This window comes from Ascidia mentula, chromosome 8 (genome assembly GCF_947561715.1).
Source record: "Ascidia mentula chromosome 8, kaAscMent1.1, whole genome shotgun sequence".
Lineage (NCBI taxonomy): Eukaryota > Metazoa > Chordata > Ascidiacea > Phlebobranchia > Ascidiidae > Ascidia > Ascidia mentula.
In genome coordinates, this window is record NC_138573.1 from 6,163,986 (window position 1) to 6,182,314 (window position 18,329).

The following is an 18,329-nucleotide window of genomic DNA, read 5'->3' on the forward strand; positions in this document are numbered from 1 at the left end:
TTTTTTGTAAGGTTGGACTACAACAACATATTCAATGTAGGGTAATGGTGTGCAATAAGGCATAGGTAGTAATAAGGCTCTGTGCTTATATTTCCTGATATATACCAACAAAAGCTTTTCTGTGTATCCCATTTGAAAAAAAATATAAACGCACTCATGAGGTTTAGGCCCTGTCCGGTCCTGTGGTAAGTTTTGTGTTAAGTGGGCCTTAATACCTGCAGGTCCCTAATATGAAGCTGGTACCATGGTCCACAGAAAAGGTATTTAAACACTATTGCGAACCGTTCAGAAGAAATCGAAATCAGTTAGAATACGTGTATAAGTCTGTTTGGACTGTATTATTGCAAAACACTGGCAGTAACTTCAACTATATCGATACATAACAACTGCTCAACCTCATATTTTAAACGTGACTAGATTTGCTTGGTCAACAAGTTTCGAGTTGTCTGCTGTAGTAAAGTCAGAAAAAGTTTATGGAAATAACCCCGAACCAACTTATTCTATATAACGCTCAGTGGAGATAAGTTTTTTCCGAACATTAGTTGATCTTTTTTCTTTAAACTCGTCGGGACGAGGTTTATTGTCGTTTTTTGGTCCAAAGCAAGACGATACAAATGCGAAAAGAAAGTGTAAGGAAAAAAGAAAAACGCAAGCAGCCGAATGAACTTTGGTGAAACACGAATAGAAATAAACAAAACAAATATAAACTTGGTGCCCACACGACACAACATTTCTTATATTCGGTGGCGAATCAAGCAAATCTTGAGAAATGTATTAACTTGTTCGAAAGTGCTCATGTCAAATGTGAAGTGTGCCGAAGGCATTCGGTGTAAAAATGTTTAAAGGCAGCGGTTACAGTTCGGCAAGAGTGTTTGGTTCTGCGGGCCGTAAGTACATAATAGAAAATACTAATAAAAAATCGATTTAATCTGTCCTCGTCGTATATCAGTACGAAGGCCATCTTGCCTCTTTGCGGTACACGGCGTGTGAAGAGAGAAAGGGTGCAAGCGCTGCAGTATATTGGCAGATACAGCGCGATAAGTATACAATAGCTTTGGCGAAGCGACGCTCGTCACAATGCTACAGCCTGGAGAAAAGCTCGCCTTTTCGAGATTAAAATAAAAAAATGAACTTAAACTTTCGCAAAAATCACAGCGGCAAGGTGGCGCAAGCGAGCCGCGGCGCTCACATGACCAGTGTGTCTTGAAACGTATGAGCTGCTGGTATCGTTGGCCCGTACGGGTCGTGTCCCATTAGTCGTGAATTCTGGTAACCGCTGTGCTTCTGCGGCGAGTAGTGAATAGGCTGTGGTCGCGGCACGTTCATATACCCGTTGATGGCCGCGGGTGTGTTTACGGGCCTATAAGTACATTCTGGACTCACGCTGGTCGCAGATATTGGTCCATGATGGTACTGGTTTACAGTGGTACTGGTCGTACGTCCAGAAACGCCAATGTTTGGCACAATGTGGTCACTGTACCCAGCAGTCTCCGTGTAGCTTTCAGGTGGCATTGCGCCACCGTGTGGTCGGTACACGTAGTCCTGGTTGCGGTTTGTAAGCATGGGCACGTGCGATGACGTGTACGGGACTTGTGATGACGTGTAAGGGGGCTGTGGCGACGTATATGGTAAGTGTGTGGAGTATATTCCTCCGTTCGCTTGGTAGGTGTGGGTGGGTGAAGTCTGGCAGCGTATGTCCTCAATGGTTACCTGGGCCGGTACTTGGTGAATTTGACCATTGGCGGATCCAGTTGAGTAGCACCTTTGTCTGTCCACGGGATACTGCACTTGCGTACCGCTCATACTGCCTCCAGAGTTGCTACTTCGGCCCAGGGACCCAGTTTTCGGCGGCGTGCCCACTCTTTTCGGCGATACACACATTGCTTGTACATTAGGGTGCTGTTGAACATGGCAAACGTCGCCATTTTGAATCATAGCTGTTGTCATGGCGGGTTGGGTCATGTAACGCTGTTTTGCGGCCATCATCGGTACCATTTCATTGTCATTTGCCGGACTTCCGTGTGCGAATTCCGGTTGTGGCGAACGCGCGTGGTCGTTGTTATTTGCGTGCTTGAGTTTCTGCTTGTTGCGATAGCACACGTAGAACATGATGACCACCACGAGGATCACGAACGCGCCTAAACCTGCGGCGAGAACAGGGTAAAACAGCTGAAACTCAGCCTTTGTCGCTTCGTTGTTTGTAACTTTTGAAGCCCCGTCGCCTGGTTTCGACTTGGTGGTGGAGTCATCAACTGGTACAGATACTTTGTCTGTGGTGTTGGACGTATTTGGCGGTGGCCCAGAGGACGAACTTTCTCCCGGCGTGGCGATGACCCCACAGAGCTTGTCTTCAAACACGTGATCCGGGTTACTTTCGTCCAACATACTGATACATATCCTGTATCGCATTCCCGCTTTCAAGCCCTGTACTGTGTACTGGCTGTTGCTCAGGAAGATGGCCCAACTCCTCGGGTTGCGTTCGCGTCCACGTTCCACCTCAGTGACGGTCACCGTGATTTGGTTGCCCGTTTTAGGTACAAAGATTACTACTGAATTTTCAGTGAGGGTTTCCCTGTCGAATTGGAGACTGGGAGCGCTGAGTGGCGTGGTTGTGCTTCGTGCATTCATAACCGTAGTGGTCGTGGTCGGTTTGGCGGCTACTCGAATCGAGCATGTCAACCCCTTCCAGCCTGGCAAACATCTGCAACGTGATGTAAATCGCGTTAGGATGAGAGTCTGGCTATTCGACTTATAAGGACCATCAAAAAGGAAGTAGCAAAGGTCAATTGCTTTGCGTGTGGTTTCAGGTTAAGTAAACTTATTGCTTATGTTAGTGAAATAACGATTGAATAGAAACAAACCTGCAAACCGGCCTCGAACCGTTCATGTAGCATTTGGCGCCATTCTTGCAGTTCATAAACGGGCACGTGTTCTGTATGGGTGGCCTTACGGGTTCCTTTGGCCTTCCGGGCGCCGTTGTCCCACCGTCTGCGCCTCCACCATTTGGCGGGTTGCTGCAAAAACCGTAATCCAATGATAAGTTTCTGCCCGGGCGATGATAGCTGGCTTGGCACGCGCGGCTCGTTTAGAAAGGCCCGCGGATGATTCATTAGCTCGCTAATCGATTTTTTAAAAACCCACGAATTCGTCTTTCGCCAACCCCGAGCGAATCAGGCGGCGGGCCCCGTGTTTTGTGGCTTCACCTTTTACTTTAAAGTTCAAGCAAAATATGCAGAGACACGTTTGTCCATAACACCCTTTTTCTATGTATGTATATACAAACGACAAATAAAAGTGTCATATGTCCTTCCAGCCACAACTGGTAATTATAGGATACCAAACAGCGCTTTAACGAAATTTTATTACACTAAAAATGTTCAACACGAAAATATTTAATTACCTTGCACAGTTTAGTGCTTGATCTTGAATGTTGCGCAACTGTTGACCCCTCAGGCTATCAGGTTGGTGGCACTGAACCTGCGACGCCCGTTTAAACACCCCGGTTTGTTGTCTGCACCAAGATAGTCAATGTTAAACACGACACTCTTCAATTACACTTCACATAAAAATCAAACTCACCTCATGATTTTAAACAACCACGAGAGGTCGCAGTCGCACTTCCACGCGTTCCCAGAGAAGTCGGCCCAGTTGAAGTAAACCCCACTCGGGATAAAACCTTTGGCAAGGGTGGTCAGTTGCATATTGTGGATGTCCAGTTCCTTAAGCCGTTTTTGCCCGTGGATGAGATCGGATGGCAAAGTTGAAATCGCGTTCATCGACAGGTTGAGCTTCATAAGCGCCGTCATGTTCCTGTGTAACGTCAAAATTGTTGATTAGTTATAATGTTTCTTAGCAGTCCTTCAGCGTAGGGTTTTTCAAGTAGAAAAAATGTATCCCACTGTATGGCGTCAGAGTGGGACGTGTTAATTTCATTACATTATAAAAATGACGAGATTTCATGGGTTCTTTAAACATGCAACGATTCGCCGTGGGTGAATAATTATTGTAACGCGTCATAATTAACAAAAATCTTTCGAAACCAACGTTCCGCAGCATTTTAAAGTCTTGCCGCATGACGTGTTATGCGGTAAAACGTGTTTGCACCTTTCCGTCGACTCGCAATTAACGCCGTCATCAATTGCTTTAAAACGCAACGAATTAACCAACAAGAAGCGATCCTTATCCGCGCAAAAAGCAGCTCTCGTACACCCAGACAAAACACCCTCGCCGCCGGAGCGTTCATCAATCGCAATTATGCACCTATTTCTCATTTACAACCGTAAGTCTCAGTTAGAATGCCAGGCACCATTCCACAATTACGCCGATGCGACAAGGCTTCGACTGGCACAAGGTACACTCCCTCTGTCCACTTAACCCGACGCCGTGTCAGTTAATGGCCGGAACTTTATGCTATCATTAACGTGGCCACGCGCGTTTTGGACGTTTTTGGGCTATGGCACGAGTCGCGGCATCAATTAATCGAATTCACATCACTTAACATTGGTTTTATATTAAAAACTTCGATTTACAACTGGAGGGCATGAAGGAGTTAAAGGAGTTTGGTATTTATGAAAACTTACTACACGTTTTGCGGTTGATCGTTTTTGTCATTCAATTCCTGATTTCCTAAACACCAAATTGCCCTCACAGGTAACGAATCAAAAACCGTCGCCCAATTTCACTAATTACAAACTAAGCAGCTCATACTGGACCTGAAGGTATCAAATTTCCCTATAGTCAACACCACACATTTATTTCACTTAAACCGTAGCTTTGTAATGTCTGACAGCGCCGAATTACCGTGTGCCGCTATTTTGAATGATACTGCAACCATTCATAACCATTGAGTGCATTGTCTTTGCGAGATGCAATTATGACGAAACAGCGGGCGTTGTTTACGTTCGAACGCGGCGTTTGACGGGTGGCGAGCCAGGTGGATGATTGCATACTCGACGCGTATGGTGGTATTTCCCTAATTGTGGGATGGGCTGAAATGGACTTGTGGAGGTTTTTAATTTGAGTAGAAGTTTTGAGTAGTTGTACTACATACACGGTATTGCATATGTAAACATATACACTGTAAGCTATACACCCTGTGCTGTATTACTCAATGATTCGGTGCCTGTACCTGGCTCGGCAACATGACATTTGTCTGCCAGCCTTGCGTCGGCGCCTTGTGTTGCCTCGTATGTTGGACAATGTTTACGTACACGGCGATAACGCACCGGCGGACTCGAAATCCTCATTAGGGTTGGGCACTTCGCTCAATGCACTTTTGTGCTTCCGCGACACGGCTCACTGGTTTTAGGCAAAACATGCCCTAATCGTGTTGTTTTGTTTTCGTTCAAAGAGACTTTTCCCGTGCCCCTTTTCGCCTATTGATCAACCGTACCCTTATCCACGTGTCATAAACCGACTGCGGCCTTATCGTGACTTCTACCCTTGGTGGTCGGTCTCTCATATTCAAAATCGATACTCTTTCTCAGGGGAAAGCTGTTCTGAGATTAGCGCTTGAAATAACAACAGTGTGGCCAGACTCTGCGCATTATAACCCGGTTTCCTCTCAATTGTTTTCAAACCATCCGTCGCCCTCGGCCCACGCTGTTTGCGCCAGAAAAACACCCCCGGACCCACGTACGATTGCGACCCACCTTATGATCTTCGGCACTTTGCGGAACAGGTTATTGCTGATGTCGAGGATGCGAAGGTTTGAGGTGTCTTTGAACGCGGTACTAGGAAGTTGGGTAAGCTTGTTTCCAGCGACCTGAATGCAAAAAAATAATATTTACAGCTTTAATCGATGAAACGACGCCGGTCTTCCTACAATTCTGTAAAACAGTATTTTTGCGTTTTTTTCCTGAATTTCACCGCTTGACTAAAATCTACATTACGAGACATCAGTTAGTATCTTGCACAATTGCGATCTCTAACCGAACTTACCGTAAGTTCTTCCAAGTTGACGTCCACAAAGCTGTTAAACTGAAGTCGGGTTAGCCTGTTGCCATCCAGATGAAGCCGCTGCAGTTTGGGAGTTCCAGATATCTTCGGAAAGGTTCGCATGTTGTTGTTGCTCAGAATGAGCTCCAACAAGCTGCTCATGTTGCGGATGGCGTTTTGCTCCACGCTCTGTATGTCATTGTCATCAAGATAGAGTCTCACCAGCTTTTGCATTCCTGTCGTAAAATGTACATGTTGATAACATGGCAGTCGGTACTTGTTAATTAATATTCTTTGTCTAATATGTTTCTAATATCGAGCAGAATTTCCTCTAATATTATATTGCTCATAAGACACAAAACCAATTGAAATCATTGATGCTGTCCAACTTCCTTACCGGCAAACATGTTGCTGGACACGGTGTTGATCATATTTTCATCTAATATCAGTTCTTCAAGCTTGGTGAGCTTGTTCAGTTCGTTTGAGCGCAATCCCTGGTTGGTGAGTCGGTTTGAAGACAAATCGAGAAGTTGCAAGTTCTGCGAAAGTTTTACACGAAAAGTTAGCGACTGGTAGATGTCCCTTGAACACAAACTTGCCGCTCTCACCAACACGTGATTGTAAAAGGAGCCTAAATTATCGTTTGGACCAATAATCTGAATCGTGTTTGTGTTATTTTGCATTACCAAACCGATGTTAAAGTAATTATGTTTCATTGACCGAATATCGCACATTCCTTTCCAAAAACTATTTGGCTTATGTTGAAAAAAAACGCTGTATTCACGTACCGTAAACCTCGTCAGAGAGCCTTCAGGTATATTCGAAATCTGATTGTTGAAGAGATACAAGTATTTAATTTCAGTTGGTAGGTCGGATGGTATTTCCGTGAGTCCAGCATCGGGACACCAGACTTCGCGCGAAGAGCACGTGCATGGCGACGGACAGCCATCGACGCCACTAGGTGCCGCCAATGTGCACAGGAAAACTAGTGACGTAAATACGTTAGTTAGTAAATCCCTTTTCCGACGATGTTGACTCCATCTCCTTTCAGTCGATGACGTAACAATGGCGTCTAGCTGCGCTGTGTCCATTGTCCAGTTGTTTACTGTGGCGGCGGGAGTAGTTTGTCGATTCCGTGCCAGTTTCCGTTGTGCTGTGACCGTTTGAAGATCGCCGTCGCCGACAGGATATCGTAAACTTGTCAAATGCGCGTTCCCCCCTACGGACTACTATGTTCTAAATGTCCCGCCTCTGAAAAGAACGGGAAATATTTATTTGAATGTAAACATTTCTTCGGACGACGTGATGTGCTGTATGAAAACTGGTGTACCACGACGTGTCCACTTAACATTTACTCCCTGATTCCCGTTTGACTAAATTATCCTTGCGTTCTCCATTTAAACCAGAGGCTACACAAGCCTCGCATGTCTCGACATTTACTAGTCTTATTGACATCAACGTATTATTGCCAACAACATATTATGAACAATTTCTGCAGCAGTTGTATCCAAACCTATCCTGATTCACAATCTTCATATTTCCCCACTGCGCGCCCAACAAAAATCGCTTCTTGTGAACTAATCGCTTCACTGTCTCGCGCTGCCCCGCGAGAAAACAACAACACGTCGGCGACAAGCGGCCAAACCAAACAAGACGCTCTTTACTGGGGCGCTGTATCTACCCCTGTTCATTGCGGGGGTTGCCACGGTTCAAATCCGCGCACCCAGGATCGTTTTTACCGTTTACCGGCGGCCCACCGACCGCGTCGTGTTTCGGTGTTTACTACGGAGCGTATCGTGTGTCATTACACAGAATACTTTGCCGCTTTAGTGCCGTTATGACTCGGCCACGCGATTTTGACACTCTGGGCTGATGAACGAATATCCTGAAACGTGTCGGCGTAAGTTTGCTCCCTTTTCGTTCAGCGAGGTTGTACCGCAAAACTGTCGTAAAATTTTAAGACTTCTTTCCAAGGCCACATTTCGTTTCGGAAGCCTAAAACTGAATTTCTCGTCATTGCACTACCCTTAGTCCTTTCCACATCAGCGCACCCCATCCTGAAACAAAGAAAACTTGAGGCATCTTTCTCCTCATGCTGTTAATACACAAACATGTCTGATAAAAACTGTTCTTTGACACTTCCTGTACATTGTGTTAAAGGCAGTAAAATATATGCAAATACCATATATTTTGCAAGCTTCTAATATAGCAATGCTGAGTTCTGTTTGTTGCTGTTCTTACACAGTTGTTCCTCGGTTTTCCGTTGTAAAGTGGCTGGTCTAAGATAGATACGCCACATACACTGTTGGCGACCCTGTCTGACAACTCGGCTACCATGGCTCTAGCTATCCAAAGTCACAGCGAATCGCGTTCCATTTCCTGTCTCGGCCTTGGCACAAACAACAACCTTCACTCGTGCGCCCGCGCCGCTAATTCGTTGTGGAAAGGAAGGGGCGACGCGCGCCCGTCGGCACCGCACAAGACTTCACGCCCGGGTGAGCCAAAAGATGAGGCCCCCTTTTTCACGTATCAGTGCCCGTCAACGCGCCCGTTGGATCGAGGATTTACCTCTCAGTCGAGGCAATCCCGCGGCCGCTTTCGTTCTAGACTTGTCAACCCCACCCCGACGGAGTATTACGCGTATACGCCGTGACTCAGTTTCAGCTCACTTCCCGTATGGGCAATATTATTCTTGGATCTACCAAGCGTTGGAGGATCGGCGTTTGCGCTTTGATGCATCTCACGCGCCGCGTCGCGTGAAGCTTCACATGGGAACGGATTCTTTCCTACCCCCTTCTTCCAGCATATGGTCCGATTCTTCATGGACTTGTGAATCTACTCCTGTTTGAGGCAGGGAAGGACTTAATATCCGGTCCTCGCAGTATTTCGCCTTTGCTCGCTACGTTAACGCTCTTTCGCCAGCGGAAATTGACTTTTTGTTTGTTTTTTACATTGCGGGTTGCTAGAGGCGATTCGCGGCCTTCGGATTCAACATAAAGGCAACCACAAGCGGACAGGCTATGATATGGTCGCTATGACAGCCGCCATTCCAAATACCCCTTACCCTCGGCCTGTTCAACAACTATTGGCGCTCGTTGTGTGTTTATTTGCGCAGACTGAGCTTGAGGCACCACTCCCACCACGAGCACTGAATCTGGCCTACAGGCCTACAAACAAAATGCGTGCTTGGCCAAGCCTCACTCACCCTAAGCCTGCATTCCATCGATCGACGTCTGCTATGTTGCATGCCCGACGCGCTTATTAACTTCTGATCCACGCCTATAAAACCTCCAAGGTTCAGAAGACTGTGCTGGTCTCGCGGCTTGTTCTGCTGTTCGTCAATCGAGCGGGTGACGGAATGACTGCGTTTCGACGCGCGAGGAAATAATTGCAGAGCGTCACTATGTGTCTTTAAGTGGTAATTTGCCTTTGTCCACGACGCCCAACGTCCTAATACAAGACCGTCGACCTGAGCGCACCGCCAAGTGCTTTGGGCTTTTAAAAGGCGTAATTGGAAATTTTCCGGGCGCCGCTGCGTGAAGCGACGGCCCTAATTTAGACCGGGCCCGAAAATTTGGACCCGGCGGGCGTTTGGAAAATGCGAAAGTTGCAGACACCAATGCAACGTTCGAAGTTTTCCTTGTCGTTTGCCTCGTCTCATCCGCTGTGTTCACAAGTGCAATGGCCCCGCAATTACCTTTCTCAAACATCTCGTCATTCACTCTGTGGTCGAAGGGGATTCTGAAAGCTCGATCACCCAGTTAGGAATGCACCTTTGTACCCCCATTATACATCTGCCCGCGCTCAAAGAAAACTCTGGTCAGGTGGTTTTTGTTAATAACGTGCTGGTCGGCCGCCTGCTCTCCAAATCGTCTCTTGCTCACTGGCCTGTGTAATGACTCCGCTGTGTAGACTGCGCATTATCTCGTACATCCAGCGCTAAATTACGGAGGCTTAACATAAAGGTCGCGGCACTTTTGGATCCTTTCACGGCGATAAGTCGCGTATGTATTGAGATTGGATTTTCCTTTAATTCGCTGCCCGCTGACTGTCAACTGCATCTTTCCTGTTTCTGACTTTCCAAACGTAATAAAATGCCACGAGTCCGGACAAGGTAATCCCGCGGCGTTCGGATTGAGCCAATATCTTGTCCACCAACAAATCGACACTGTTGTGCAACTGACATGTTCCTACCTATCTGACCAAATCGCACTCCGATGTTCCACACGAGAAGCGACGATATCGTTTGTCACTAACACACTGGACATTATCGCTCGATCATCTCCGCTGGACGCAAAACAAACGCGCGGCGAGCGTCGGAAGCCAGTGGCGCACAAAGAAGAACTCGGCAATTAGTAGGACAAGTGGCACTGGAACGGGGGTGATCGGTGCGCGCGCTGGCAAAGCCACTTCACGCTGCCCCTGGCCCGCGTACAAAAGCGTCCGGCGACTTGATTAGGCGAACAAACCGCGAAACACACATAGCCAGCTCGCGTAACAATACGAGAGAGTGGGTACGGGGGTTTGAAGTGATATGCCAGGCCAGCGTTTGCGAGTTTGTTCAAGTGCGCTTCTCGAGAACCCTCCACATACGCGTATCTTGCGCCCAGCCGTTGAGCGATTATGTTTACGCCCGGGAACGGCTGAAACGCATCCACGAGCCTTTGGCCGTTGAACGTTCGGGTTGTGCGGATTGATGAAGAGTCGAAAGCAATGACGAGATTAGGTTGTATCGATCTTCGCGCCTTGGCTAGTCGCGCCACCCGCCGCGATAAATCGGGTTAATCTGGTGCAGTGCTGAGATTCTACAATTCTTAACTTAAACCCCTTCAGCTGTGCCAAGAGGGTCTTGGCTTAACGCCGAGTGGCAGATCTAACACGTGCGAACAAACCCATTTTTTTAAAACGACGAACAGTTTCGTAAAAAGAAGACACAAATTACGTGTGTTAGAGAAATTGCACTTTTCGCAAAAGCTACATGCCCTTATCCGATAATTGAACGTGCAAGTTTCCCTCTATGTTTTCCCACGACCACACAGAAGATTACGATCCTAATGATCCTGCGACGCGTTAAAGTCATTCTGACAAACGAGTCATTTACGACCTGCCACCTGTTTCTAACTTTGCCCGCGGAAATACTGCAACATGTCCAGTCTTGTTCATACCTTAGTTTCCCCAAAGCGTCGTAGAAAAAAGAATCACAGTATTGCGACCAGGAAAGCAAGCAGCAAACACAGTAGCTGTTTATTCACCTGGAGCTCACTAATTGCTGTCGCCGCAAACCTACTCAACACCTTGACTGTCACAAATGAAAGTCTAATTGCAATCGTTCGGAACGCTAACGTGCGTCGGGTGATCACAGGGCAAAGGCGGGATAAATATTTACGAGCAACGACGTTTCACTGTCGCTCGTCGCTTTGAACTCTCACGACGGAACTAATTTGCGACGCATCCTTCACCCTTTCCCTGCCTGGCAGTTCCAGGTGTCGCCAGACTATAGTTAGTTTCAATACGAAGGATTGAGATTGTGCGTCATACAAATGCAGCGATAAGTGTAGCGTTTCCTGAAAAATTTAAAACACCTCGCGTGTGGTTTCCTTTCGTAATTTTGCATCTTCCGGCATGTAAACAATTGGCTGCATGTATACGTAAAACTGAAATACACTTTATATTTATTGGCGAACTATACTGTCACTTATCGCGTAAACGTTACTGACCGCAAGACGATGTAATTGATCTATTAAACTGTTATAATCTGTTGTACGTCGCACATCTGCAGCAATCCAACAAAGAAATCTAGCATTGACTACTTACGTCAAACACAAGAACAAAAATACATCTCGTCCCTGCCCTTCACAATACTGACCTCACACCTGTTCGGACCACCGCCGTCCTAATGCAGGATAACCCTTACCCTGCCCATGGCGTAATCACCATACGAATCTGCCAAATCCAGGCCAACTCGATGAAAAAAACGGCCCATTAAACCGATTTTCAAAGCCCTCGGCCGTAAATTAAGTCGTGACCGCCGTTTCCTTCCCCACTGTTGGACTTCCCGCTTCCTGATTGGTCAACTCAGGCACAACGTCACAACGGCGAGAGCAATTTAGCGTCGGCCGGCTCGAACCGACGTCAGTCGGTCCTCGCTTGATTGGCACACGCCTTGAACCTCGGCGGCCGTGATGTCACAAATCGTTATCGTCGGGGTCGTCATCTTACGCGTCGCCGATTACGCGAATTGAAAATTCAATTCTCCATTTCACGATTTGTCGCCTTTCGGTCTGAAAACAACCGACTCGCGGCGAAATCGCGTCTTGTTCTCATTTCAACAAGGATTTTGCGACAGATTTGCACCTGCACACATTCGTAGCTGTGGACGCAGTTTGTTGCAACACTGGGGATTACTGATTAACCAGAGTAAATGCAGTCAGTTTGGCTTTACGATCGATCGCCTATCCCGAGTTGACAGTTTAGTATGTACAACAAGGTTACGTCTGTGGTTCCTAATCTCCTAACATGGGTTTTACAGCCACCGACTCCTCGAAACGCGCCGTGTCCCGGTTTGTAGAACATGTTTTTTTACGGCGGCGTTACGTCATTGCATTTCGGGCCTAAATGTAAGCCATTGACAGTGGAGATGTACGGTTTCTCCCCATAATCTGTGTTGTACTTCCGTTTATCGCCGTTGCTATCGGTCCGCAATCATGCCAGCGAATCTGAGGGCGAGTTTTTGCAATCCTGTTTACACTTCTTTTGCGTAGAGATCCTGTGAACTCCTTTCCGGGAGCGTCAAACGTTAGAAAGCATCCCTAGAGTCCATTTGTATATACATAACAACCATCGACCTCCCTATATATGTATACGCGCAAGAACCAGCCTGCAAGTTCTCGCGGCGTTGCCTGGGGCCCTGGCGGCGGCCGGGTTTTGTGCTGCGCCTTCGCAGAAAGATCCCTATCTCGGGGAGCTTGTATACTCGAGGCTAGGCGGATTCCTTTGCCGTAGGGTCGCCATCTCGTTCGCATGCACACGCGCGAGGCAGCCACGCGACAGGCGTGCCTCAGCAATGAAAACTGCTTCGTTAAAGCGTCGTGTTTGCTCGCCTTTTAAAGCTCTGACTGCGCGCGCTCACACACGAAAGTTTGTTCAAATTCGCTCCTAAAATCACGTCTAGTTTAGTCCACAGCTTGTGGTGGTGACGATGTTTGTCGGTGACTCGGTGTAGACAGGGAACTGCGTTGTTTAACGCTTCATGGTCGCAGAAAGTCTTGCGCTATTTTAAAGAATCGTGGTTGTAAAATCCTTGGTCGTAAATCGTGGCAAAAAGTACCACGAACCATGTATAATAATAATTCCAACTAACCCTTTATAGGGGGAATTTCGTCGGGCCGATGGTGAAATGAGGCAAAATTGTTGCCACGGACTTTGTTTTGTCAAAAAATGCACGGAACGTTGGAAGAAATGCGGTTTGCCGCTCCTTAAATGCTTTCGGCCATAGCAACTCGCCTTAGATTGCGCGGCGGCCATTGTCATGCTCATACGCACAACACGGCCATTATGTGTCGCCAGCCACCCAGCAATTAACACAAGTGCTTTGACGCAGTTGTACTTCTGGTACAATGAGCAAAGTCCTTCGTTTCAATCCGCGTCATGGACACCCACCCGAAGAGGTTGTTTTGGTTTAGGTCGATTCGATGCGAAGTGGCGTCGTTTTTTGTACAGTGGCGTTTGAATGGGTTGCTGGGGTCGTATGGGACCCTAATAGTTTGCCATTTAATTGCATGACGAAATTTACAAACCAGCCAAACATCTTGCGGACCTAAACAAGTAGCATTTCAAATCGGGCAAACGAGCTACCGACAAAATCGATCAATAATAACAAAGCAATGAGTTGCATTCATCACAAATCCGGGTGCAGACACACCAGTAAACTACCGTGCCTCGCTAGCTGTCAAAATGCGCTTTTCAGTCAACGGACAAGTGCACTAACCGTCATAACTCAATAAGCCCCATTACCCACAAGAGCAGCCGCGGACCTAATTAAATACTTGAAGTCAAACCGTTAAAATGCCCAAGCGGACTTTTTGGCGCTCGATTCTGTCACGTTTTCGAGGTTGGGCGTTGGATTGGGATTCGCAAGACAGACAACGTTAGGACCAATCGGGAGTTTTTAGTCGTTATTACGTCAGCGTGTCCTTGCTAATATAGCAAACTTGACAAGGCTACATATTTTTAGTGGCCACGGAAAAACGGTGTATAAGTGACATCACAAAACGAGTTTCTTTTATCCAACTTTTTCGCTTGAGTTAACTAAAATAAAAAAAAAACGCCTTGATACACTTGAATAGGACTTCTGTGTAAACCTCTACTTTTTTGTTTCACTATACAGGCCTCACTTCTATAAAAAAAAAATGGCAATTTCTTACACCAATCGATGCTGCACGCGTTATTTCTGAATAAATTAGTTCTTACTTACTGACTTTCGCCTCGATTGTGGCTTACGGTGCTCCTGCTCTGTCAGGCTTACGAGATGTCTCGAAAATGACCAACTCCCTGTCAACGACTGTTAATCGGCTCACCGCGAGTCACTTACTCAAAGCCACGGTCGTGTAAACACAAAACAGTTGCCGACATCGCCGTTTGCATTGTGCTACTGGCGTGGCGTAAACACCAACGTCACGATCGTCCAGCGCAAAACCTTCAAAAGACAAACTGGACTTGGATGCGCGGATCTCTAGTTTTAATGCAGATTAAGTCGTATTTGCGCGGCACGGCCGGGTTTTTGCGGACTTTCTGTATTTTCGCGCGTGTTGTTTTGTTTGGACGCTTGCTGGTTTATGATTGGGATTTGTACGTTTTTGTCCTATCCGGTGTCTTCCTGCGGGAGTTTCCGTGGCCTGCAACGATGCAATTAAATCCACCAAATATTTGTACGAACCACAAGCACCGAGCGGTGTGAAATTTAACCGTTTTGCCCGCGCATGGTCATGCAGACAAAAGCGTTTTATTGGAAGTATCGCTGTATCCGGATACGTAAACGTATTTAATTAAAAATAAATATTTTTATAAGGTCGAATATAAACTTTGGCGAAGTTTCGCCACGCCCCAGTCAACTTTCCCTTTGGTTATTTACCTAACCAAGCATTTTTAATATGCCCTTATAAGCGAACATCCGAGGGGGGAATCGATTTTGGTTCGTTTTCGGGCCCCTATTTGAATGGCGACCACCAACGGCTCGGAGACGCACCAATTATGCCCAATCAAGCTTTAATTAAACGTCCTGGTCGCTGTGGCGATGCCAAAGGGGCAACCTACCGTCAGCTGCTTTCAATTTCACGCCTGAACACCTACTCATAAGCTCCAGGATTGGGCGTTCATCATTTGCTTCGCGATCAGTTCTATTCGACGATATGGAAACCGCTACACGAAGAGACCAGACGCAATTATATTTCCAGGCGCCGCGCGCGGACCCTTGTTTGGATTGCGGCGGCCTTTGCGTCCATCGATGCGCGGTCAGGCGGTACGTGGCAACGGGCGAAGCGCAATAGTGCGCTTTGTGCTCGTAGCACCCGGGCGATGAAACAAGGACCTTCTACCGTGAATCCGCTTGTCGACGCGAAATCAAATCAAGAAGTCCGGGCACGGGAGCGATTAACAATCGCGTTCGTTTTAAAGCAGGTGTATAGCGGCATTGGTTAAGGCGCGCGTCACAGTTCTTGAACTGAATGATGCGGCTGACTGGCGCTTTCATGGCTCATGCTGCGGTGTGCAGTTTCGCAGGCACGCATGTTTATTTCTGGAGTGATATTTATCTTGCTGGTAGTTTTGTTATGCTTCAAGTTGCGCATACCCAACTCACGCCCCCATTTAACTAGAGGGTTGCACTTGACTTTCTTCCTCCAACTTTCTCGACGAAACCCCGCCAAGAAAGCACGATTCGTAGTTTTGAACAACGATTTAGCAGCAAAGGGTCGGAATCCAACGAATCACGAAATCGTGGAAGGATTAGGATTAACGCCACGGGATCGCCACCTAGGGCGAGCACGCGCTGTTCGTGACGTCACAATGGCCGTCGCGCGTTCCTCAGCAGAGCGTTTCACAACAAACCACTTCGGCTGCAGCTCGCAATTAGTCGAGCACGCTGACGCCAAAGGTGATCATTTGGTGCTTGAAATAAACCCGAATAAGTCGGCATACTCGAGAGTATGTAAGTAACAAAATGCGCATTGCCGACCTTCTAAGCGAGGACAGTTTCCCAACTAAACGGCGCTAACCACATACATTTTTCCATTGTGTCGAGCAATATTACTTGGGCGACCTTGTTGTGTCTATGTGTACCGTGCAATGGTATAGTTGTTGCCACGCGGATGGCCTCCCAGAATGGAGTCAAATTTGAAGCTGCGGCGCCGCCCATTAGTACTTTCCAGATAACAAATGCTTCCACACGACGTGTGGTTTTGACCACCTTGAGGTAAACTCCCAAAATCATGTACGTATTTCATTTCCGTACATGTATTGCATAAACCTCGGGAAAGCTCTCTACATTCCTATCTTGTCCATATGCGAACCCGCTGGTTACATTAGCACCTGGTTTCGTGTTATCGCGAAGTAAATCATCTAAACAGTGGTGTTGGCTAGGATTTGCGTGTGTAGAAGGCACGTGCCCCCGCCCCCAAGCAGTAATACGCCCGACCTACCGGTTGTACAATCGGCAATTTGCCCTTGATGCAAGTTTGTTTTCTGGATGAGGCAGTGGAGGGTTTTCCACCACCTCACCGTAATTCCCTACTCATAAGTTTGTATTGTTTATTTTAGGATTGCCTAAAAATTGTTGAAACCAAGACTTGCTGTGGTCGGCGTGTCGATACCAACGTATGTTGTATTCAGGGGTGTTACCGGTTTGTTATTCCTTGTTTAAATACATTAACTTCACTCTTTGTCATAAAAATAGTTGATTATTGTCTTATCACCCAGCTCCGTCGAGATGTCGCAGTCCTTCCGTAAGGACTTTGGCCTGTCCCGTCTAATACCTTCCTGCGTTCCATCACTCTAACACAATGAAGCCAAGTCGTAGTACACATATTTGCCTTTCCTCGGCGAGCCAAGCGCTAAGACTATACGACGCAAAGCCATCCGGGCGTGCCCCATTCGCACAAACAGCAGGTTTATCGCCACCCGAAAAGCACAAATCCTTCGAGCACCTGCCGGCTTGAGCACACTACCTCGCTTTGTTATTTGCTTGAATAACTCGACCCGGGCATCTATTTGCCCTTGTCGCGTCGTCTCGCGCGTCAGCATGGGACTTTCAATACGGATTCTCATAAGGCAGATTGCCTGACGAGATTGGATTGTGGGTGTCCCAGAAGTTTTGATGAACTCAAATATATCACCTTGCGACGGCTGAAGACGGTGCGCGAATAATCCCAAAGAGGCCCAAACGTCACAAGTAGTACGGGACACAAACGTTGATACACCTTTTATAATAAGTTTTGTAATTGCAAACGCTTAATTCATAAGCTAGCAAACCCGAACAGTGTTTGAAATCTACGGTTGCACATTCTGCTGCACTGAATAAACGCTTGGCTGAAATTCCTTCAAAACAGTTTATTGCTTATTATGTTAGGTTTGAAAAGTAATCAACATATCACACACAATGTACGTCTGTTGTTCTGTAAATATAGTATCGAGGTTTCACGTAGCGTTCGACTGCTTTAGCGTGTAGCCATTGCGGCCAACTTTGGATTTTGTCTTGGGGCGCATTGCCATATCCGAAGAGTGTTAATGACGGCTTTAACGAACGCATGTTGCTTTAATGTGATAATACAGACTTACAACCCGCTTATGTAATGGTTTATCTAAACACGCTGAGTGTAATGTCTATACGCCAGATGCTAACATTAATCTGCTGCCTGCGTAGATTTCTTTATTTTTCAAGAATTTGTAAAATTCCTGCATGATTCAAACATTTTACTTTGGCAACACTTCAAAAGCGCATAAAAATTTCATGAAACCCAGTAAAAAGTTATATCGCACCAAAAGGCCTTAACCACCATCCTTGTTAGTTGCAAACACCTTCTGACATCCGTTCTACATAGATAGGTATTTGAAGGTCATACCTGAAACATACAACCTTGCAACCTCCGCTTTGTCTTGGGTGGCGACCTAACACCCCTGCATTATACGTTGAATTTAATCTCATACCCAGTGCTAATACTCAAGCCGAAAATGCCTTCGCCCCTGAAAGCAGTCGGGCGCGAAACGGAGCTTCACAAAACTCGCCCTTTAGCAACTTTTTTCTCCTTCGCCGCAGTCTCCCCTGCTCTGCTTGGCGCGGCAAAGTTAAACACGAACTTTCTCTATTTCTCGATCGGCCGAACGTCGGCAGAGCTACGTGC

General features: G+C 46.8%; 2 protein-coding genes across 2 annotated transcripts in view; one reads left to right on the forward strand and one right to left on the reverse strand.

Moving 5' to 3' along the window:
- The window catches only part of LOC145910684 (coronin-7-like), a 44,034-nt gene that overhangs the window by 1,993 nt on the left and 23,712 nt on the right, over positions 1-18,329 (forward strand). The gene's annotated exons all lie outside the window — the stretch shown is intronic.
- LOC145910683 (vasorin-like) lies at positions 563-7,184 on the reverse strand. The gene is made up of 8 exons (XM_082997874.1): positions 6,726-7,184; positions 6,335-6,476; positions 5,941-6,173; positions 5,652-5,764; positions 3,580-3,810; positions 3,401-3,511; positions 2,862-3,014; positions 563-2,701 (listed from the first exon to the last, which is right to left on the reverse strand). The coding sequence occupies exons 1-8, from the start codon at positions 7,026-7,028 to the stop codon at positions 1,186-1,188; spliced, it is 2,802 nt and encodes a 933-aa protein (XP_082854000.1). The 5' UTR covers positions 7,029-7,184; the 3' UTR covers positions 563-1,185.